The 25,136-nt window shown below is 39.0% G+C and overlaps 1 protein-coding gene across 1 annotated transcript in view; it reads left to right on the top strand.

Annotated features, from left to right (window-relative positions):
* Positions 1–25,136, top strand: part of NOX4 (NADPH oxidase 4) — a 124,364-nt gene that overhangs the window by 31,968 nt on the left and 67,260 nt on the right. The window contains exons 5-8 of the mRNA XM_004589813.2: positions 2,171–2,268; positions 7,315–7,342; positions 14,951–15,023; positions 22,498–22,578. Coding sequence (XP_004589870.2) covers positions 2,171–2,268; positions 7,315–7,342; positions 14,951–15,023; positions 22,498–22,578 — 280 coding nt within the window. The remainder of the gene's footprint in view (positions 1–2,170; positions 2,269–7,314; positions 7,343–14,950; positions 15,024–22,497; positions 22,579–25,136) is intronic.

Genomic DNA, 25,136 nt, shown 5'->3' with positions numbered 1-25,136 from the left:
TACCATCATACGGGCCCCATATTTTGCTGACTTAACTCGACAGTGTTTTGGTAGAGTTAATACCAAGGAATAACTTTCAACTATTTGCTATAGTGGATAAGATGCTGCTTGGGTTACTGCTATCTCCTATTAGAAGAATGTAAGGTCTATGGGTACATAGATGCCGTTTTTGCCCAAGAATCCTGAATTGCTTCACAATTATTTTTTGAGAAAACTGTCTCCTCCATTGTGTTGTCTTTGCTCCTTTGTCAAATATCAATTGATGACTGTATTACTATGAGTCCGTTTCTGGGTTTTCTTTTGTTTAAGTGCATTTTTAATTTTTTATTGAAAAGGCAGTCACACAGACTGAAGGGGCAACAGAGAGAGAAAGATATCTTCCATCTGCTGGTTTACCCCTCAAAATGACCACAACAGCCAGAGCTGGATCCGTCTTTGGGGCTTCCCAACTGGGTGCAGAAGTACAAGGACCTGAGCCATCTTCTGCTGCCTTTTCAGGCTGTTAACAAGGAGCTGGACTTGAAGTGGAGCCGCTGGGGCTGGAATCAGCACCCGCATGGGATGTCAGCATTGCAGGCAGAGGCTTAGCTTATGTTGCCATGGTGCTGGCTCCTATGGATTTTCTGTTTTGTTATTTTGGTCTGTTTGACTATTTTTTCAACATTACCATGCCATATTTTTTTTACTGTACTTGTATAATAATTCTTGAACTTAACCACTTTAGAATGCTTTGCTTTTAATGTATAAACAGAAAGTTACAGAGATTCCCTATCCGTTGGTTTACTCTGTAAATGCTCCCACCGTCAATGCTGGGCCAGCTCAAAGCTGTGAACTCCGTCTGTGTCTCCATGATGGTTGTAGGGAACCAGCTTGAGCCAGCCATGGTCTGCTGCATGCTTATTAGCATGAAACTGGAATGAAAGCAGAACCAGGACTCGGCTCAGGCTATCAAAAGTGGATTTGTGTCCTAGGAAGCATTTCAACCATTGTGCATATATCCAGCCCCATTTACTTTTATTGTGTCCCCATTTCTGTTCCAATTTGATACTTGATGGGCCTTCTAAGTCCTTTAAATTCTAGAGTATTAATTAGTCTAGCTCTCTCTCACTTTCATTGGTCTTTGTGAATATTCCTGAACTCTTGACCTCTTTGTAGCTCATATTCTGGTCTGAAGGAGATTATGGAGTTTCATATACTCCAGGGCATCATTGCATGTATTCCTATGAATCGTAGTGGTTAACTAAGCAATTTCAGTTTACCTGTCTGTCTTAAGTCACTTAGTTCTATCACCATCATTTTACAGAGAATCATAAACTGAGACTCTGCTGGGTAAGCAGTGTGGCCAAAATCACAGGTTTTTCAGACAATCACCTGTTTTTCACAAAGCGTGTAATATGCTAATATTCTACATTTTATTTCCTATAGGAGGATGTGATGGTCAGGGCACTGGTCATTGCTCTTTTTTTGTCCATGCTTCTCAAGTTAACATTTCTTTTCCCTGGCCATGCCAAAATGAGTCTATCTACAGATCTCTGGAAATTTGCTGAAGCATTATGGTTTTGTTTGTGCACTGTATCTGTTGAATTATGGGTTCAGCTGCATCAACAGAGAACTCTGTCACTGTAGGGAGATGGTTTGTTCAGTGGTGACTATCATTTTCCTAAGTTGTCCATTGAAGTAGTTCCTAACTGTTGCTATTTGGTTTAAAACTTTATGATTTAAATTGGTTGGTGATAAGTAATTTCAGCTACTTATAATACTTTCAGCTTTTATAAAGGATTTCTATAATCCTTTAGAAACAGTTTTATATATAAAGCATGTGGCAGTCAGTAATAGAAGAGAGGTAACCAGTGTTGAACTGAAAGAGATGAAGGCTATGGAGAATGTAAAATACTCAAAAGGTGGTTAGGTAAATAAAAAGATGTACATATCATTAGAAGCAAACATATATAAATGCACGAGAGATGTATTTTCTCCCTCCCCTCAACTAACTTCATATGGTTGTTTAATTTCAACTTTTGAAAATTCTGTGAGCTGTTAATAGTGAAATTTATTTCTTTTTTATTTTTAGAACTTCACTTTTCAATGTAATTTCTTTGTCTTTTACCGACTCTATTCCATAGAGCTTATATGAAGCTCCCACTGACTTGTACCTGGTGTGATTCTGTAGGTGTGCACGTGGCTGCCCATCTGGTGAATGCCCTCAACTTCTCAGTGAACTACAATGAGGATTTCATTGAACTGAATGCAGCAAGATACCGAGATGAGGTGGGTGGTCTCTGTCTTCCCATGTTTTTTTTTTTTTACCTGTCATGAGATGACTAATGAGGGTCTGTGATTTTTACAGAAAATTTGCACCTTGCTGCTCCTTCGAATGCTTTTAAAATGCAGTTGTCAAGTTGAATTTTGTTCCTTTTCAATAGAAAATATAGGTAATTGTTATTTCCTGGTCCTTGCAACTAAAAATGGGAGTTTGCGAAGTGTCTTTGTTTTTAATATTTGGTCATGTTCAAGTGGTTGCCACTCAGGCCTGCCTTCTGACTCCCTACAGCTCTTGTCTAATTTCTGTCATTCATTTGAAAGTGTCAATAGTGTTATTGCAGGGTAAAAATACTTTCATAGCTTGAATACTGCTCTTGGGGGAAAAATGCAGGAAAGTAGGCTTATGACTTGCCGATCCCTTTTGATCAATTTGACTTAAATAATATTAGTGAGTTTTCCTGATTTTGATCTGCTTATTCACCTTGAATGGGTGGTCTTGAGTTAGGTTCTGTAGCAGGTACTATCTGACGTAGGGATGCTTTTCTCCATATGAAACTGCTCATCAGATGACTTTGTGTACACCCTGCCGCACATCTCTGGCACCACCTTCATTAGTTCTGTGTGGCTCAGTTCTTCCTGCTGCCTTTTCTTCACAGCTGCAAAACTAAGATATCCCACTTGATCCGAACCTTGCAAGTGCTACTAAGTCTGATGGTAACATGATAGGATTAATTTCTGTCTTCTACTCACAGCATCTTTACTTTCATATAGACTTCTCTCTCTCTCTTTAAGATTTATTTTTGCATGAGTAACAGATCAGGTTTATGTAGAGAAGGGGAGAGAGAGAGAGAAAGTTATTCCATCTGTTGTTTCATTTCCCAAATGGCCACAATGGCTTTGGCTGAGTGAATAAAAGCCAAAAGCCGGGAGCCAGGATCTTCTTCTGGGTCTCCCATGTGTGTGCAGGGAACCAAGGGCCTGGGCCATCCTCCACGGCTTTCCCAGGCCACAACCAGTGTGCTTGAAGAAAAATGGAGCAGCTGGAACTGGAAATGGTGTCGATATGGGATCCTGGTGCTTGAAAAGTAAGGATTTAGCCATTGAGTCATCATGTCAGGTCCATCACCAGACTTTTCAGAGTGGGTACTGTGGTGTGATGTGATTGACTCCCCCCCCAAAAAAAAATACAAAGGAAAAGTAATCACAACAAAAAATAAAATCACAATATCAGTGCATTTTGCAATATCTCGTACTCCTTACTTCTACTGATATTTTCAAAGTACCAATATAATTTCAGTGGTGTGGGTGGGCCACAAGCATTGTGAGTTTTTTTTGAAGCTTGCCCAGTGAATATACAACCCACCAATCATGGAGAATTCTTGACAAATCAAGTTTGGTGTGTTGCCCCCTCTGCCTGCCCTCTGGCCCTCTTCCTCTGTTAATTAGCATTGCTTCTTAATTTCTTTTCTTTCTCTTTTTTTTCTTGGCTTCTTTCATTGTAGAAGTCATATATATTTTAAAATCATGATGATACTATTAAATCATGCAAAATATTTTGATTACTATTTTATTTCGCATTTTTTACATTATTATTACTATCATTTTATGAAACAGTTCCATAGGCTTCTGGTATTTCCTTTATCCCAGCCTCAGTTCCCCCCACCACACGTAGTTCCTCTATATCATTACTAATATATAGTTCTTCATACCCAGTCATATGTCCATCATTGCGGGCATGGACAATGGCAGAGAGTCCAGCATCCTATTGTCAAGATATGGTGAACAATTTCATTGTAAGTCCATCTTTGAAAGTAGAAATGCATACTACATTGTATTCTCACATCTGGATATGATAGTCTCCATTTCACAGCTACTGTACATCCCCTCAAATGAAAAGTCATAATACAAAATCAACAATAGAAAAATAGAAATTTACAATGCCATGAAGTTAAATGACATGTTACTAGATATGACAGTCTCCATTACACAGGTACGATATATCCCCATAAGTGAAAAGCCACAAAACAAAATCAACATCAGGAAGAAAAAAGAAATTAACAACACCATGAAGTTAAATAACATGCTACTAAATGACTAACGTGTAGCTGAAGAAATGAAAATCAAGAACCTTCTTGCAGAAAATGATGCTACTGTATGATCTGTGTCATTGAAGAATTTAATCAGAAGTGAGTGTTTTGAAGAGATGAAACTAACAGAAAACAACAAAACCCATGCGATATAGTTTCCGCTGATTTTTGTTGGTGAAATGTGTCTCTTATAGACAACAAATAGATGGGTTTTGTTTTTTTAATTCAGTCTACTAATCTATGACATTTGATTGAGCTTAAGCCATTTACATTCAGAGTTAATATGTATGGATGGTACTTTGGTCCTGCCATTTTAGGAATGGGTTGTTCATTGGTTTAGTCTTCTGTTGTCATTTTACTGGGATGTTCTTCCCATTCTCCTTTGGTTTTGGTAGGTGCTATTCCTCTTCTCCGTCAAGAGAACATCTTGAAGTATCATTTGTAGGACAGGTTTGGAAGAGGCAAAATCTTGTAACTTTTCTTGACTGTGGAAGAATTTTATTTCATTTTCAAAGACAAGACAAAGCTTTGCTGGATATGTTCTCCTAGGCCGACAACTTTTTTGTTTTAGAATATGGAATATGTCACTCCATTCTCTTCTTGCCTGTAGAGTTTCCTGTGAGAGATCTCCTTTGAGTTTAATTGGCATTCCTTTATATGTCAATTGATTTTTTTCACATGCACATTTAAGGATCCTTTCCTTATGTTCAATTGAAGAGAGCTTGATGATCATGTGTCTTGGTGAAGATTGCTTTTGATCAGGCCTGTTGGGAGTTCTGTGCCCCTCCTGGATCTTGTTTCCCAACTCTTTCTCTAGATTAGGGAAATTTTCCTTTATTATTTCAGTAAATATATTTGCAAAATGAGTTTCTCTTTCTGCACCTTCTGGGACTTCCATAACTCTTATATTTGGTCTCTCAATAGTGTCTTTCAATTCTTGAATACTTTTTTTTTGGCCTGATCCAGCTCTGCTTCCAGCTTTTTGTTTGCTTCTCCCTGATGACAGGCAATATGCTGCTTGCTTCATTCTACTTTGGAGACTCTCCACAGTACTTTGAATTTGCTCTACTGTGTTCTTAATTTCTGATACATCAGCCTTGATTTGCTTTATTGCTGCTATTGCTTGTGTAAAATATTCCTTAAATTCTTTGTATTCTTGTATGTGCTTCTCATTGTTGATCAGAAGCTTTAAAATGAGTTTTATGAATTCTGTATGCCCCATTTTCTCGATGTCTTCCTCAGTTAACTCTGAAGTTGGCGTAGGGTTTTGCTCCTTTGCAGGGGAGTTTTCAGTAATATTCATTGTGCCTTTGTCTTTTTTTTTGCTCTTGGTCATTGTACTTCTGGTTAGCAGAGTCTTCTCCTTGGAGCAGGTTTCTAAGCTGTGTCACCCACAGGTCTACAATGCGATTTTACTTATTGCATTGGCATACAACTTTTTGCTTGCAGCCAATTGTGCCACTCCCTCCAACGAGTTCCAGTTCTGTATTCTTATGCTAGATTTCCACAAAGAACTCCGTAGCCCCAGCTCCTGTCTCACCACTCTCTACCTCCTGTGATACTGTGCTGAGGCTATACTGTTGTGTCTGCAACCTTTCTCCCACTTTTGGTTGGAGCAGGTTGCAGGATTAGGGAGACACCAGGTATCCTATATAGCTTGGTTGTTGGTCGTGCTGATCTTGCCCGAACTTGTTGAACATTAGGTCTGGGTGCCACACAGACCTATTTTGACCCGTACGATGCCACAGTCAGTATTATTTTCCTGTGGGACCAGTGCAATCCATGGAACTCTGAGTTCTCGCGAGATCAGCACATGTGCAGTTCTCTGTTGTCCCCTGCAGTCCTAAAGCTATTGCCACAGTGTACAAAATGGCACCTGATGTACCACTACTAGAGTTCTTGATCTGTTGCATCAGATCTGAGGGCTACTCAGACCTTTCTTGGGTGGAACCTGTAGAATGCCACATTGCTGCAGTTCACTGAGTCAGAAATGAGTTCACTCTCAGCTCAGCATATGCTCAGTCCTTTCCCTTGCTTTTGTCTCTTTAAGCAAAATGGCGCACAATTTGGCTCTAGGGGGCTGACTGGGCTGTGAAATCCACCCTGTTCTCGCACTGCCCGTATGGGATCTGTTGCTCTGTCTCTGCTCCTGGTCAAATCAAACGGACCAGCAGAACGGACAGTTCTTTGTCTGGGTTCACCTCCCAAGCTCCCAGTGAAAGTCCCTTCCCACCTGGTTGCTGGTGGAGTTCTGGCTGCTGGTGGATTTCAGATCACCATTAGCTGAATGCTGCTGGAGTATCAGTCACTGCAACACCACACCGTTGTGTCTACTGCTTTCCTGTGTCTGTCAGTCCCAAGGTACCCCTCTGCTGTTGTTCTGTCCTCTCCTATTTCCTGGAATGTGTTCTCTGTGCTTCATCCTGATTAAATGTTTCTCCGTCCATTTAAACGTGTCCTTACCCTATTCTGCCATCTTGATTCTCTCAGGACTATAATATTTTAAAATACTGGGGGAAATGGTGGGGCAGATGGAAGGGAGAGTCAGGAAAAGCAGAGGGGGAAGCCCTATGGCTGCAAGACTGTATAATGCAAAAGAGAGAAATAAAGTTACATTAAAAAAAAGCAAGTTGACAGCATTTGAATCATGGTATATACAAGTACAGATTTACTTCTTCACGTTGCATGTGGTGATATTAGGTCTTCAGATGGATCAATAGAACAGGCTGGATGCACTGAGACTCCCCATACCTCACCCTCTCACTCATCCAGAGTTCCCCCTTTCTCAGGCAGATCAACTTCTCTCAGTTTTCAAAATGTTACATGACTTAACTTAGTCTCATATTTCTTTTCTGAGAATAATATCTTGCATGTCTGGTGCATGGCTGTTAGCATCTTGCCAGCTGTGTAGAATTTTATGTCATCAATGCTTTCTGTTTTTCAATCAAATATTTTTTCTCCTCAGGATCCCAGAAAACTTCTCTTCACAACTGGTAAGTTGTTATTCATTGCCCTTTCTTTACATTCAAGAACATTTTGAAAATATGTGTCATTACATTGCATAGCATTAGACACATGTTAAAACATGATATATGGAAATTTTATGTATCTAGCCAAATGCTGAAGAACTCAGGCTTAAGTTTGCAGTGAGAATAGAGGGATGAAACAAACAATTGGAATTTGAGTGAATGAAGAGTAGGTGAGCACATTTTTTTGTTCTGAGTCCTACAGCTTTATGCTCTATGACAAGGCTAGCATATGGGAGCCAGTACATGAGTTTCTATTCTCAAAGTCTGGGAAAGAGACACCAAGAAGTTTGCATTTTTGTAGAGTTTTTACAATTCAGTGATTTAATAGGACTATTGATGGCCTTAAAATCTTTATGAAGGGAGAAGCAGCCATTAAAATGAGTTGCTTTTCTTGAAATTTCTCTTCCATTTGTGATTTATTTTCTTTCTTAAGCTGATTGTGCGTGAAATTTCAGTCTAGACTATTAATTTAGTAGAAACACAATTGAAAATCTCAAAACATTCCTCTGATAGACAATTCTTACAGGCATTTGTCTCTTTCTCTGCCATCCATTTATAGAGATGAGGTTAAAAGTTGCGTTTGGTGGATTTTTAGTACCAATTTCAGGGACAAAAATGATTTGGTAGTTGAGATGATCTATCATCAATGTTTGGCTGTAATAACCTATTAAGGATCAGAATTGGATGCGTCACTGAGACACATTATCCTGCAAATGCATTGTTCTTCCTGGATCAATTTATGATGAAAAATAACCATAATTCAGGTGCTTTACCTCTTCGTGTCACAAGCATATATTTAGATTTATGAAACACATTATGTGCTTGCCTATAGATTTATGATATTTGCCACTGGTATAGTATTTCACAATATCCTCTTTTGGAACACAATTTAATTTTTCTTTCAATTTTCTCCTTGCAAACAGGTTTGCATTTAAGCCTTAAGAATTAGATGAGAAATAGGAAAGAAAAATGGAGCTGTATGATATGAAACAATGAAATTTTTGGTTGATATGAATCAATTTAGGAAGAATGAACAAGAGCTTTATTTACCACTTCAGAAATTTTAGCTCATGCCTCTGGAAATTTAAAATGTTTTATGGAATTAAGTTTACAGATATGTGAAAAGATTTCTTATGTGAGTAAGATATTACAGGAAGGTACTGTGTCTAGTGCTTCTTTCAGCAGGCAATCTGTCTTTCTAACAGGAAATGCCATAATCCTACACCCTGTCTCAGAAGTCCCCATCAGTAGTATTGGACTAGGGAAGGAAAACACACACATGCAGATTTACACTCTTTCTTAGAGACCATGGCACAGACTGGACATTGTATATTACCACCCCTCTCAGGAGCCTCTGGGGCTATTCTTCTATCTCTACTGAACATATTATTGTACCCTTAAGCATACCTTCCCACTACTCTCCACATTTTTACCAGAAATGGTTTATTTACTTTTGTTTTCTTGGCAATTCTTTCTCATCCTTGATATCATATGGACATGCCCATTGTACACAACTTCTCTCTAATGGTGCTAGATTGACTTCATCTCTCTAAAGCTACATAGTATAATTACTATGTGGTAGGCTTTTTCTGTTTTGCCCTTAGTGTTGTTTTTTTTTTCCCTCCCAAGAAGAATAGCTGCTTCTAGCACGTGCAGGGTCTCTGTTGAAAACAGTTTGAGTTCCTCAAAAACAGCAAATGAGTGGCATTTTGGTATCCCAGTCTCACACAGTTTCCCAAAGTACTGTTATAGCTACCTAGAACCATCACTTCCCAGATCATTATCCTGTAGCCAAGACACAGGACACTCTAAGTATAAATCTAGAGCTACTAAACCATCTGATTAACCCTACTGAATAGCAGTGGATGAAAGGGAAAAGGGAAGCCTAGGGCACACATTAGTATGGGAGACACTATTTTCTGCAGGTGGATGGAATTCAGTTTTTTAATATTACTGGTTAAACCTGTCCACGGCCATTCTTGAATATCCTGGGGCACTACAGCTAGAAAAAAATTAAGTTCATCAAGAGGGAATCACATTCATGTTTTTTGGTATTCTGATGGCAAAGAATGTTTTTTAATGTTTGAAAATTTGGTGGATTTTAATTTTTTAAAAATGTACCATAACTTTCCCCATGTGCTTACGTTTTTGTAATATAAACTAATTATAAATCAAAATTATTTTATAAACAATGATTCCTATGACTGAATAAGTTATGTAAAATATGGCAGTTAATTTTGTTATATAAAAATGGTAAAATATTATAATTGTTATGAAAGAAAAGTTTAATGGTTTGAATTACAGAAATATTCATTTAAAGTGATGTATCCACACAACTTGCATAAAATGCACAATATCCAGTTTAATTTAGAAAAACCTGGATCGAGTGCAATGGCTCAATTGGCTAATCCTCCCCTTGCAAGCAGTTGAATCCCATATAGGTGCTTCCTCATGTCCCAGCTGCTCACCCCATTCTCTCTGCTTGTGGCCGAGGAAAGCAGTGGAGAATGACCCAAAGATGTAGGACCTTGTACCCATATGGGAGACCTGGAAGAAACTTCTGGCTTCTGACTTCAGATTTACTCAGCTCCAGCCATTGTGCCCACTTGAGGAGTAAACCAGTGAATGGAAGATCTTTGTTTCTCCTTCTCTCTGTAAATATAACTTTCAAATAAAAATCTTAAACAAAAATTAGAAAAACCTGCAGTAAAATATGATCATGTTTCCAGTTATATTGGAAAAATAGGATAATGTATAAAAGAGGTTATATTTATGATTATATCTGAGTATGGTGAAATGATACCTCAATTTCATTTAAAAGTGGCAGCTGATGAAAATTGTTTTTAAAGATTAATCGTAGTGATTGGTTGCAAAGGCAGAGTGACATAGAAGGAGACAAACACATACATTAGGAAAGAGAGAAGAGAAATAGATTTTCAGTGGTTCACTCCGTATTGGCCCTAATGGTCCAGGCTTACTGAGGCCAAGTCAGCAGTCAGGAATACTGTCCTGGGCTCCCACAGGGGTTGTGGGGACTGAGACTTTTGGCCATTGTCTACTTTCTTCCCAGGTGTATTGTCAGGAAGCTGCAATAGAAGCAGAGCAGCCAGAAATCAAATTAGTAGTTTGATCAGGATGGTGTCATCTCCAGTGACAGGTTTAACTTGCTGCACCACAATGACCACTCTAAAATTATTTAAAGACTAGTAATCACTGACTCTGATATGTTCAGATACAAGACAATAAGAATAAATATGCATTTAAGGTTTTAAAGAACTGTTTACATGAAAGGCAGAATAACAGAGAGAGTGGGAGAGACAGAGAGATTCCGTTTGCAAGTTCACTCCCCAAATACCCTCAACTGTTAGGAATGGACCAGGCTCAAGTCAAGAATCAGACACTTCTCCCAGGTGTCCTGTGTGCGTGACAGGAACTCAGTTATTTAGATCATTGCTTCCCAGGAACATAGCTGGAAACTGGGTGTGCAGCATGTAGCAGCAGGACTAGAATCAGGCATTCTGTTATGCGATTTGAGCATCCCAGTTGGTGGCCGAATCTGATGTGTCACAAGAATGTGTTTTCAGAGGAAAAAAATAATAAAATTGGCTGCATAATTTAAAGAGCCCACAAAGTTCATTGGAAAAATCATGTAATTTGGCAGATTTCTTTGCCCAACGAGATTGAACTAGTCTAGTAATTTTTAGCCCAGGCTTCCCAAATAGTGAAGAGAGGCAAACATCCTGTGATTTAGCTAAACTGTTATCCAAGAACTCTTATTGCTTAATCTGTCTCCCCCACTGGATAGGAGTTCTTGTAGAGCAGGATTTATTTCATCTTTAGCATTCAATCATACATTACCTACAAACAGCTCATTTAATGAGTAAAAGCTATGTGATGAATTCTTATTGGATACTGGATACATAGCTCTATATTGTCTAACATTTTCATGTCCCTAATATTGCAGGTAAAGATTAGCTTGCTTACTGCCAGCAAGATTAACTTGTGGCTTTATGAACCTCTTCAGTTTTTTTTCCCCGTTGGGTAGTTATAGTAAGTCTTCCTTTACTATTACTAAGGTGATTTATTCTTCATTGATCTTAAATCCCCTAATTTATACAGTCTTTTTGTGCTTTTGGAAAAAGAAAAATATTAACGCTTTAAATAAGAGGTAACTTTATTAATGGTACCCTAATCCCAGACTATATGAGAATATATGCCAGCCTGGTTTCCTGCGTCTAAAGTCATCTGTTCTATACCCTCTAAGTCTTCTAATATATTTTATATATTCTGTTCTAAAAGTGGTTCCCTGGTCAAATAGCTTTTCTAGTTTAAATGGATTTCTTGCCCTAGGTACCTCCTGTTGCGTGCCAACATGCAGCAGTCCTGCAAGGTACAAAGCCAAGAGTCAGACATTGAAAGAATTAACTAGAAATGGGAAGAATTAAGTATGAATAATGAAAGATAAAGAAGCAACAGGGACGAGGGTTGACTTGTGGCACACGATCCAGGCATAAGAGTCCAGAGCAACTCCCCGAGTCCATTTTTATTCTATGTGTACAAATCAAAGATTATGTAAACATGAAAATCTGAAATTAATTTGTAGGTTACAACAACCATTATTAATTGGTTAATTGTATTAGTTGCTTTACTCCTGGGTGTGCAAAGTCTGGTGCTAAGTGAATGACCCTTCATGAACGAAGAGCTTTGATTGCCTGTCTCTGTGTCTTTATGGCAACCAGGCCTAGATGCTGGCATTCCAGACATCTATCGCTGCTGATGGCAGCAACCTTACCAGAGGCAGGCATGCCTCCTTCCTGATCTTGTTCCCATAAATAACCATAAGATATTTAAGGACCTTGGCTCTCTCTCTCTTTATCTCTTTCTCTCTTTCTCTCTCTCTCTAAGATGTAGGTTTTTTTTTCCCCAAAAGTCAGACTTACACAGAGAAGGAGAGACAGAGAAAAAGATCTCCCTTGCACTGGTTCACTCCCCAAGTGGTTGCAATGGCAGGAGATGAGCTGATCCAAAGCCAGGAACTAGGAGCTTCTTCTGGGTCTCCCATGAGGGTGCAGAGTCCCAAGGTTTTGGGTCATCCTAGATTGCTTTCCCAGGCCACAAGCAAGGAGCTAGATGGGAAGTGGAGTAGCCAGAACAGGAACTGGTACCCATATGGGATCCTGGTTCATGCAAGGTGAGGACTTAGCCACTAAGCCATTGCACCGGCCCAGGATCTGGTCTGTCTTTATAAGGTGAGGTCACCCACTGGACAGACTGAAGCCTATTGTAAAATCCGACCGATGTGAAGCCTGAACCAAGGAGGGCTGAAGCAAAATATTGTTACAACCACCCAGAGAGTTTTATACACTAATGTGCTCTATGACCTCCTAGAACAGATATGGAATTTTTGGTAATGCAATTAATATCTTGAGGCATTAGGAGCAAATTACACCTTTTGGAAATTATGGCTGTATTGTAACCATAATTGGTTTTTCAGGTGTTCTTCCAATAAGTTGAGTTTTCCATATTCCATAGTGTATCGTGGTATGCTCAGAATCAAATAGGACAAGAGTTGTGGTATAGAGGGTAAAGCTGCTGCTCATGCCTCTAGCATCCCATATGATCCCAGTTCATGTCCTGGCTGTTCCATCTTATTGCTAATGGCCTGGGAAATGCAGCAGACGATGGACAATTGTTTGGGTCCCTACACCCATGTATGAATCCCATATAAAACTTCTGACTCCAGTCTTTGTCCTGGCTCAGCCCTGGCTGTTGCAGTCAACTGAGGAATGGGACCAGCAACCAGAAGATCTCTCTCATTGTTGCTGCCTAGTTCTCTAGTTATTTCAGAAAAATAAAGTAACTCACCAAAAGAAAAAGGTACAGGGTGTCTGATGCTGTGACCTATTGAGTTAAGATGCTACCTGCAGGACCAGCTTCCTTGATGGGTTCTACTCTGGTTCCGCCATCTCCACTTCCTAACCTGCTCCTTGCTTAATGTGCCAGGGAAAGTAGCAGAGGAGAGTCCAAGTGCTTGGGTCTCTGCAACTGCATTGGAGATCAAAATGAAGCTCCTGGCTCCAGGCTTTGGCCTGGCTCAACCTGCTCATGTAGCCATGTTGGGGAGTAACCAGCAGAGGAAAGAGTTCTCTCTGTGTCTGCCTCCTTCTCTCTCTGTAACTCAAATAAAATAAATCTATGTTTTTAACAAGAGCTTTTGAATGTAGACATATTAATACAGTAATAAAGAAATGATAAAGTTATTATACAGGTCACTTTAACCGGAACTTTCTTACTATTTTTGCCATCTGGGAAAAAATTATTTATTCAGTTGTTCAAATAAAAGTATTTTGTATTGTTTTAAGTCACATTCAACCAGAGGTATCAACCTTCTCTCTTTTCCCCTTCAGATTTATTGATTTGTAACTGAAGAAACTCACAAAATTATGTAAATATTCTTAAAACCTCAGCCCTTAACTGAGTACCAGTTTGAGTCCTGGGCTCTGTTTCCAATCCAGCTATCTACTACTGTGTCTGGTAAAGCAGTAAAATGGCCTCAGGACTCAAGCCCCTATTCCCCATGTTGGAGATATAGAAGGAGTTCCCAGCTTTGGCTTTTCTCAGCCTAGCTGCTGCCAACATCTGGGGACGTAAACAGCAGCTGAAAGATCTGTTTCTGTCTTTGGTATCCCTTTCTTCGTCACTTTGCCTTTTAAATAAGTAAAATCTCACAAGATGAAATAAAAAAATCAAGCCTGCACCTTTCCCCCAAACTATACTCTTTTTGTGTGTATTTTATTGCTTTTTTGTAAGTTTTAGGTTTTTACATGATTTCTCATTAAAAATTATTCAAGATATAAAGTTGAAAAGCAGTCCTCTCCTGGAACGCGCCAGGATTCCATGTGGGCTCCAGTTCTAATCCCAGCAGTCCCGCTTCCCATCCAGCTGCCTGCTTGTAGCCTGGGAAAGCAGTCGAGGACAGCCCACAGCTCTGGGTCCCTGCACCTGCATGGGAGAGCTGGAAGAAGTTCCTGGCTCTTGGCTTCAGATTGGCTCAGCTCCAGCCGTTGCGGCTGCTTGGGGAGTGAACCATTGGACAGAAAATTTTCCTCTCTGTTTGTCCTCCTCTTGGTATATCTGCCTTTCCAATAAAATAAATAAAATCTTTAAAAAAAGTTGAAAAGCAGTTATTTGAAGTTGAAGCTAAAGGAGTTGCCTGTCGCATCTAAGAGGATTAACAGGGCACATACAACCAACAATCTGCTGAAGCTTAACTCCACCCATTGTATTGATTATTGGCATTTGGTGTATAGCGTATGCTTACATATGTTTGTTATTCTAAATGCAATATGTCGGAATGCCAAAATGGACTCATCTGCTAAAGAAAAAGACTGTGTCTGAAACTGTGGACTTTTTAAAGTCTCCCCTTGTTTGGAGAGCAAATGCATGCAGATATGCTACTTAAATTAGGTTTCCCACTGAACAGTGTAGTACTTTGAGTTTTAAAGTCATACTGTTTGACACTTTTTTCTCACTGTGATTTAAGTTAGAATGTATTTATGTGCATTTTAATAGTTCCCGGCCTGACAGGAGTCTGCATGGTAATGGTGCTGTTCCTCATGGTGACAGCTTCTACCTATGCCATAAGGTAAGTGTCGCAGTCACCATCTTGATGTTTTCCTCTCGGATTCTTGAGATTTTCTTTCAGTTATCTTCATTTTCACGTATAGAATAGTCTGCACTAATTTAAGTGTTTAGCCAGTGCATTGTAACTAGATATGTGATATACATATGATATATATTTAACTATATATAATATTACATATAGTTTTAAAAGAAAATACCTGTATTTCATTTTCTTCTGGGTTGATGAGGAATTGTGTTTGGAGACTTCATTTGATGACTAAGGGAATGTCAGTTATTCAGGATCACATTCTTTCATGGAATAAAAGAATGAATGTGCATATTTAGGAATTTTGGAAATCCTAGAAATAAAGGACTGAAAATTATTTTATTGTAAATTTTCTGAAGAGTATTTATTTTTGCTATAATTTAACACTGTTCTAAACAAAGTTCTGGAAATAGCTGGCTGACATATTCCCATATAATTGCATACAATTACATTTGTATAGATTCTTGCCGGAGTCCAGCTCCAGCCGAGAGTTCGGAGCTCGGGAAGGGTGCGTGAGATAGGCGTAGAAAGAAGAAGAGAGAAAGAAAAGAGAGACGGACCACTAGGATTCCTTGATGATTGTGGACCTTGCAAGAAAGCTGTCCGCTTTATTTATACAGAAGCAGTACAAAGTTTTCTTTTAGGGGCATTTTGACATAGCTTCAGGGGGGCACAATTTACAACTTCTTGAGAAATGATTGAGGAAGGATCCCACATTCCTTGCTTATCTTGGTTTGCCAGTCTTCACCCACTCTCCTCAGGTCTGGGCTCTAACCTTGGCGCCACCTGTGACAACCAGGCCCCTACCTTGAATTATGTATGGGTTAGTAAGTCCGGGGTCTTGGTGTATGGGGATTACGGGCCATTGGCACTAAAGGCCATTAGGTCAGCAAGCTCACACAGTTTGTTATCTGAACAAGTAAAGCAAGAGTTATAACAGCGGAAAGAATTATAATTAGCAATGAGCCAAGTTTACTCCATTTAAGTTTCAATTCTGCAATTGACAAGTGAGTGTTTCCAAAGACAATTCTACAAATTGTTTCACCTCAAGACAGGGCATTATCCATTCCAACGTTGCAGCCAAGAATTTATCAGTAGGCAACACATCGTATTCAGTAATACACTCTTACTACAATTCTTATTCTACAACTTATCCATTACTTAATGGGAGAAATACATCAAAAGAGAAAAAACAAAGAGCTAAGACAAAAGGTTCCAAACATTAAGTTCCTCTACAACTGCAGGTTCTACAACCTCATAAGTGATTAAACAATAATCAAAAGTACATCTTTGTGATGTTAGTGAAATCAGCCTATATTTCATCTAGTTAGAAATTATGAAAGCAGCTAAAGCAACTATAGTTTCTATGTTCTAAAGAGTTACAAGGACAGGCTAACCCTTAAGGTCACAGTAACTATATTTTTTTTGCTTTAGCAGGATAGCCTTTAGGGTCCCAGTAACACGATAGCCTTTAGGGTCACAGTAACAAAATAACTTTTAGGGTCCCAGTAACAAGATAGCTTTTAGGGTCCCAGTAGCTATATTTTTTGTCATGGCAGTTTTAACCCATACTCCCATCATTTCCATTAGTTTGTAAAATTCTTATCAAGCCATTTCCCAGAAAGCATGCTAAATGTCCAGGGCAGATTTTATGGCAATGGGTAGGTACACAATAAGGTGTCTGGAAACAGCATGGGCTTGATTGTACTCCTGTGTGCAGTTAAAGGCCCACTCACCAGGACATTATCAGTAACATTAACTCTCAAGCTGATATTATTTGCCAAAGCCATCTCACAGGGGCAAACAATGCCTCAATAGATTACAGGATTCTTAGTGGGGTGCTTGAGTGTCCATGCAAAAGGGTGGTGAGACTGCATCAAGGTGGTCAGAGAGAAATCCGCCGGGCCCTGCCAAACAGCTGGAAGCTCCCTGGGCCCTGCCATGCAGGGAGCTGTTCTCTTCACACCTTTGTGTCATTCACACCTACTGCACGGACCCTGGCAGATTCTTCTAGTTGGATTTTCAAGTTTTAACTTTATATTACCCTGAGTAACTTTTCCTGTCCTGAGGGGTGTATGTTAATTATCAGAATATTTATGAAGCGATATTTCTGATTCAACTGTTTTAAAAAGGCAGAAAGAAACATATTTCTTTTCATTTATTTTGTTTGTAATAGAATGCACATAGCTGAAAGGGATGCATGCCCATGATGGGCACTGACTAGGGTTAGGGTAGGGTAGAGGTATGGAGAAAGATGGGTGGGCCAAAAGGTTCAACCTTCCTGCCTCTCCAGGAGCTGCTCCTTGCTGTCGAACTACACCAGCACCCAGTATAAGGTGCAGTCATTTGATGATGCATTAGGGACCCCCTTGGGAAAAACAGTGTTCCAAGGGTATTCCTTGAATGGTTTTGATAGTTTTAAGATGTCATCAGCTTCATTGCACCAGGGTTGAGGAAATCTTTCCAAAGTCTTGGCTGAAAAAATCCACCTTAGTGCATGCACAGATCCAGACACTTGCTGCAGAGTTTAGCCAGTACCGTGGTTCAACCAGTTCTGCTTTCCATCTCCTGATGAGGCAGTAGACATCCTCTACTGGCTTAAATGAGCTGTCTTCCGTGTCTTCCATGTGCATCTGGGTATGCTGTCCATTGCATATACATCAGCAATGAGGAGGCCCAGTCCTGGCACATGCACTCCAAGGCCAGATCATTTATCTTGAGATTTTTCCCATGGCCGGGGTTAGAGTCCTCCATTTTTTTTAAAGATTTATCTATTTTTATTGCAAAGTCAGATATACAGAAAGGAGCACAGGCAGAGAAGAAGATCTTTTGTCCGATGATTCACTCCCAAAGTGACCACATTGGCTGGTGCTGCTCCGTGCCAAAGCCAGGAGTCAGGAACTTCTTCCAGGTCTCCCACCCAGGTGCAGGATCCCAAAGCTTTGGGCCGTCCTCCACTGCTTTCCAAGGCCACAAGCAGGCAGCTGGATGGGAAGCGGGATTGCTGGGATTAGAACTGGTGCCCATATGGGATCCTGGTGCATTCACGGTGAAGACTTTATCTGCGAGGCCACCACAACTAGCCCTGAGTCCACCAGTCTTGTTGATGAGTCCCCCAAGATGCTTCACCTGGAATGGCCTTAGGCTTGATTCTCCTATCAGGTCCATATTTCTCCTACCAGGCCCAAGCCTAGCTGCTTATATTGCACATGCTGGCAGGTGCTTCAACCCAGCCTGGTTTAACCTTCCCACAGTCTCATGCCTGGCCCAGCCTGGCCTGTCCCCAGCCGCAGCTCACACAAACGCTGATGAGTGCTGCAGCCATGCTTGACCTGGCTCACTGAGAGCCCCAGCTCTTGGATTTCCCAGTGGAAGCTGTGGCTACCAGGGAAATTCCCTCAAGTTCTCTTACCAGGCCTGCTCCCAGCCCTGGATCTCATGTGTGCGAGTGAGTACTACAGTCCTCCTTGACATGATCTTTCCTTGGTCTTGGCCTTTGCATGTTCCTGTGGATGCTGCAGCCGGGCTTAGCCCAGCCTCCTCCCAGCTCCAGCTCCTGTGAGAGTCAGGTGATTTCCATAATCCAGCCTGGCTTTAGCAGCACTACTGCCAGCTCTCTCACAAAGCTGTAAGTGCTCACGTCCCACAGAGGGGATCCTGTAAATCCCCTACAGAATCTGCTCTCAGATCTGGTTATCTTGTGATTCAGTGTGTTCTGTGACCCAGTGTGATGTGGCCCACCCTCTTCCCTGACATTCATAAGCAGGTACTTGCAGGCTGTCCCACAGGTGCCATGCAATGCTGCTGATATGGGAATTTAAGAGTGATTTAATCTGGAGCATTCTATTAAAATAATTAGTTCATTCAATCAACACATAACAGGAGCACAGCATTTTCTCATACCCATAAATGTTAAAATGATAGTTACTAAATATGAAACTTCATTGAAGTAAACAATCTAGAACTTAAATTCTTTTCCCTATAGGTGCCAGTTCTGAAGTATAGTAATCAGTAGGCTGCTTGTAATGCTGATATCCAAATCAGCAAGCCAGTTCAGATCCTGGCTGCTCTGCTTCCATTTCAGCTTCCTGCCAAGTGCCCAGCAAGTACTTGTGCCTGTACCAATCATTTGGAAAACCAAGACGGAATTTCTGACTTTTGCCTGGCCCAGGTCCAACTGTTGTGACCATTTTGGGGAATGAAACAGCAGATGGAAGATTTCTTTTTATCTCTCCTTTTATGTTATTCTGCCTTTTAAATAATTAAAGGAATCTTAAAAATTAATTCATGTATAGAATTAAAAATATAAAAGCCAGAACTGGGCCCAGCATGGTAGCCTGCCAGCTAAAGCCCTTGCCTTGCATGTGCTAGGATCTCATATGGGTGTTGGTTCTAATCCTGGCAGCCCTGCTTCCCATCCAGTTCCCTGCTTGTGGCCTTGGAAAGCACAAAATGATGGCCCAAAGCCTTGGGACTTTGCATCCATGTGAGAGACCTGGAAGAGGCTCTGGGCTCCTGGGTTCGGCTGAGCTGAACTCCAGCAACTACAGCCTCTTGGGGAGTGAATCACTGGACTTAAGATCTTCCTCTCTGTCTCTCCTGCTGTCTGTATTATCTGACTTTCCAATAAAAATAAATAAGTCTTAAATAAACCCAGAATTAAAAGCATAATTTTTGATGACATACTATTTATATTTCTGAGAAAATCATGGAAAACCAAGGCGATGTATGTATGTATAATTCTCATTATTTGCAAATGGTATGAACTAAAACATTTGAAATTATTTAAAAAATGCAGAAGTAAAATTTATGTTTCCAGAAAAATACGTATAGTTGCCTACCCAGAAAATTCAAAAGAATTATGAGAAAAGTCATTATTAATACTAAATAAGAGAATGAACAATTAAATATAAAACAATTGCGTTTCTCTATGCTTGCTATAATTACTTTGAAAATGTGCAAGATAAAAATATATTACTCATGTAAAATGGTGAAAATCTCTCAATGGGAAAAAATCTGTTGAGGGGTGGGAGTTTGGGTGGGAATCCCAGCCTATATGAAATTGTACCACATAATTCAAAATTCAAAATAAAAATATATTTAAAAATATATCACAAATAGAGTGGACTGCAAAATTTATAGAGGTAAACAATTAGAAATTGAAAGTTGTATAAAAAAAAGCTCACCTAAATTCACTGAGACAAATGTGTAGAGGTTTGAATAAATTAGGCCCGATATTATAGTATAAAATGCTGGTTCTTTCTTGATTTTTGGGGGGGAGGGATTTGTTGTATTTTAGTTAAAATTCAGATGGATTATTTTGTTGTCTAAGTACATGATGCAAAAGAGTAGAAGAGAGATATACCTCACTGAACATTAAAATGATTATGTTTCAGTAACTTTAAGAGGGTAAACCTTCCTCGAAAACAATGCCCAACATACTAAACGAAAGCTCAGAGTCCATACATAACCCTGTAAACGGTCTTTCTATATACAAGAACTTGCTACATATTAAAGTTGCTCTTGGGCCCGGCACAGTAGCCTAGCAGCTAAAGTCCTAACATTGAACACGCTGGGATCCCATATGGGCACTGATTCTAATTCCGGTGACCTCGCTTCCAATCCAGTTCCCTGCTTGTGGACTGGGAAAGCGGTGGAGGACGGGCCAAAGTCTTGGGATCCTGCACTGTGTGGGAGACCTGGAGGAAGCTCTGGGCTCCTGGCTTCAGATTGGCTCAGCTCTGGCTGTTGCATCATCTTGGGGAGTGAATCATCGGACGTAAGATCTTCCTCTCTGTCTCTCCTCCTCTCTGTATATCTGACTTTGTAATAAACAAACAAATAAATTAATCTTTTTAAAAATGAAATAAAGTTGCTCTTATAAGTTTATGAGAAAAGTAAGACTGAGATTTTAGATAAATTTTGAAGTGGCTAAGCATTTGAGGCAAGAGTTAAGATACAAGAATTTTAAGTTAATATACCTGTATCCTGTGTTTGAATCCTGGTTCTGCTTCCCATTGCAACTACTTGCTAACAGTTCTCCCCAGGAGGCAGCAGGGAATGTTGATGTACTTGAGTCCTTGCCACTAGGGTCTCCTGATTGAGTTCCACAGTCTGGTCATGAGTGGAAGCCAGCTCCACTCGCACAGGCATTTAGGGGATAAACCAACACATGGGAAAGCTCTATCTGTCTCTATATCTCATTCTTTTGTGTTTCTTTCGAGTTAAATAAAAAAAAAATAGGATAAGCCTTACATGATTATTTATCAAGCCTCAATATGGATAAAGAATCATGTAAGGAATATTTGACTTTATAAATAGCAAAAAGTCTACATATTCATATATGCATATATTAGGAAAATTGACAAATATTATATTGGGATAATACTACAATAATAAGGAATCAATATGTTCTTAAAATGGTAATATTTCACTCCTGTCAGTTAAGAAAGACATTTTTGGGAAATGGATAATAAATGTGAGCTAATAAGTTACAGAAAAATTAAGAGTAACATAACATGAAATAATACTCAATCCTACTTAAAAGTAATGAGAACTTATACAGTGAGGCCTGAGTTGATTGTAGGAGACAAGTGTACTTTATTGTTAAGTTTATAATTAATTAGCATTCCTTTATAAAGCAATGAGAAATATTTATTACAAGCTTTGTAAGTTTTGTAACCTGAGGTTAATCAATTTTATTTCAAGTAATTTTTATTTGAAAAAGAATTAACAGTACAGAGATAAATGCACTAAGAGATTATCAGATCATTTTGCAAAGGATCATATTGGTCATTGCCTCACTTTGGAGGTCTAAAAGACTGCTACAGGAGGTTTCTGAGTCCCTTGGGAAGCATTTGCAAAGACCTGCTCTCCACCTCCATGAGCCAAACAATATCCCCCCTGCACGTAGGAAAGTTATAGCTGGGAGGAGCTATAGATTGCTTAGCGTGCCCTTCCTTTTCAGACTGTGCGCTCGGAGCAAAAGCCACCAGGAATAATTCTCAAGCTACACTGTCTAAGCAAGAGTATACACATTCGGGCATCAGTTACTTTTATCTCTCTCCATTTACTTTTCCTTTACATACTTCCAAAGTAAGTCTGTGGATTTACATGTTAGAAATCATTTGAAAATTAAGAATGTTGGTAAAGATGACATCAGAAGAACAAATTAGCAGACTACTCCCCACTTCTTACTCTCACAACGTAACTTTAACATAAAGCAATTATTTTGAGTCTTCCCATTGTGACTTTATCTGAAATATTCCACAAAATGATCAAATGTTATTTATAATTTTGCTTAGTCTGTGTGCACCTGATGTGTGAATATTTCGATATTGATAAATCGAGGTGAATTCATATTTTAGCTTTCTTAAATTGTGAAAATAATACATTGAGTTTTTTTAGTGGGATACAATGTGAAGAAGCATTCAACAAATTTGTTTTTCAGAGTTTCTAACTATGACATCTTCTGGTACACTCATAACCTCTTCTTTGTCTTCTACATGCTGCTGTTGTTGCATGTGTCGGGGTAAGTTCCAAACCTGTGTTTAAAAAGAAAAGCATGTAATAAAAGTATACAGTCATTTTCATGGGAAATGGTAAAGTGTCTGGTGATTTGGAATTGAGGATGGTGTTAGCAGTGAAAAAAAATAGCATGGCGATTGTAATGAAACATCTACAAAAGAATATTAAAACGGAAAGCCAGAGTTACTTTTCCCAGGAGACTGCTTTTGAAAGTTCCCTAGAGATATGGTCTGGTATCCTCTGAAAGCGGAGGAGGAAATAGTGAAGCAATTCAAGAAGACACTTCAGTGTCTCATTTTTTCAGAATCTGTCCTGCTTTTGAAGAATTTGTGAAATTGTAAAACCAATTTTTAGTTTAAAATTTTGGACCTGACAGTAATTGCAAAGAAAGTAAAAATTTAGCAGTGACCAAATTCAAAATGTCAGAGATGCCAAACAATCACAATGGGGAGAAAAGGAAGTATCCTATGTTTGTTACAAAACACAATATTCTCAAAGTATGTGTACTGAAACAGTGTGCTCAGAAGTGTGGTTTCTAAAATAATCCATGGTGATAGGGAGAGAATAATGTATTTATGTGAATGCATATGTCTTTGTGATCATAAGCAACAGGCTTGCTTGTTTCATATTCATATAATTTTATAATCTGTTACTTTTGTCACACTCTGATGACTCTTATTAGAGGCTGTTATCTGGAATAGGATTCCTTGGATTAGCAGAATAAGAGATAACAGAATCAACAGGATAATGCCTGATTTTGCAGTGGGAGTCCCTTTTGTTGCTAGGGACATTTTCTTCCTCTTTCTCTTCCTCATTGTCCATGTAACAGCTCCTGTTGCGTAAGATAAAGGGACTCTGTGGGTAGGCCTGGACTACCTTACCTTGGATAACACTCAAACTCCAGAAGGAACAATGTTTTGGTACCAACCCAGGTCCACTCAATCAATGCCCTCTACTGAACAAGCACACTGAACCAAAGGTTTGTGAATTCATTCACAGCCCTCCTAATACAGATGCATTTGGCCAATACTAGGTAATGTTGCCTGGGAACACTACTGGCACTTCCTACTTACTTAACCTGAAATATTCCTGATGATAGGGCTTTTAGAAGTAAGTTCAGACACGCTTTTAGTTTTTCCTTCAGTATGTGTCTGTCCTCTTTGTAACTCTGCCTTTCAAATATATAAACAAACAAATTAAAAAAAAACAAGGCTTAAAAATAACTTAAACAGCTCTGTTTCCCAGTAGGAAAATGAGTTGCTGAAATTGAATTGATAAATTCTCAATTCAAGCATAGGCATTGTGACTTGGAAACTGCTGGTTATTACTTAATTGCTATATCTTTTTGGAGTAATTTGTACTTCCAAAAATTTGATCTTAATATTTTTTTTAAAGGTCATTATGTTGACTTATTTGGGGTCATAATCCCTGTATCAAATAAAAATGGCATCATTTATTTGATAAATAATTATACATTCCTTTGTCTTATGTTTCACTAAACTAACTTTAAAAATAGTTGTTTCTTTGCATTCTTAAAAAGCCTTTTTTTTTGAGATTCAGTTCAGACATTTTGTGCTTTAAAATTATATTGAAAATTCTATTTTTGAGGAAAAAAGGCATGTTTAAATTTGGCTTTTTTTTACAACTGAGTCATAGGCAGATGATGTTATACAGATAATTTTTTTTTTAATGTAAGAGCTTAAACTTGCTTCATTGAAAGACGTGAGGGAGGACATTGTCATTTGGCACCTTTGCTTCTGTAGTTTTACCTTAGGCAACACTCCCACTGACCCACCACCAGTTGATGGTGGTTGTACTTAATGTTTTTATTTCAATGAAAGATTATAATGTCTTGATTCTGGACAAGATAGTGGGAGAAGATCCCATATGTGTCTTGCAATGGGAGTTAATTATTGCTGTAAATGTGTCTATGTGCAGCTCTGCTCGACTTCTGAGACCATTGTTATTGTATGGGTGATTTCTATATTGTCTATTTGCACAGTGTTCTCAGCCGTTCGGGACTGCTTGTTGGCAGCAGATAACTCAGAGTTTTTACATTCTACTCACGTAATGTTTTAAGGGAATTTAAGATGAATTATTTTCCATGTATATGTTTCTGAAGACATTATTCTTGAAACACGGTGGGCAGTCTTTGTCTATGATGACATTAATAAAACACAGATTATATTGGCTTCCTAGATTAGACTAGAAAAGTTGACCAACATTACACAAATATTTGTGAGGGTAGAATTACTGTGCTAACTTAAAAACTCTTTACTTTTATTAAACTCTCAGGAAGAATAAACTAAAGCTACACAACTATTAGGGATTGCAGGTATTTATATAATTAAACATTGTTGATTCCCTCGTGTGTGAGAGAGAGAAGAATAGGGTTTGCTGGCTTATCACTGGTTTGTTTCTTCAACAGTTAAACTTGTATTTCGTTAAACTCTGTTTCCAATATCTTCCTCCTTGCTTCTAGATTTACAGTGAACATATAATTTACTGATCAAGAGAAACCCCTTTGAGATGAAAGGAGATATTTATATAATTAAGGAATGA

This window comes from Ochotona princeps, chromosome 4 (assembly GCF_030435755.1).
Source record: "Ochotona princeps isolate mOchPri1 chromosome 4, mOchPri1.hap1, whole genome shotgun sequence".
Lineage (NCBI taxonomy): Eukaryota > Metazoa > Chordata > Mammalia > Lagomorpha > Ochotonidae > Ochotona > Ochotona princeps.
This window is presented reverse-complemented; position numbering and strand designations above follow the sequence as displayed.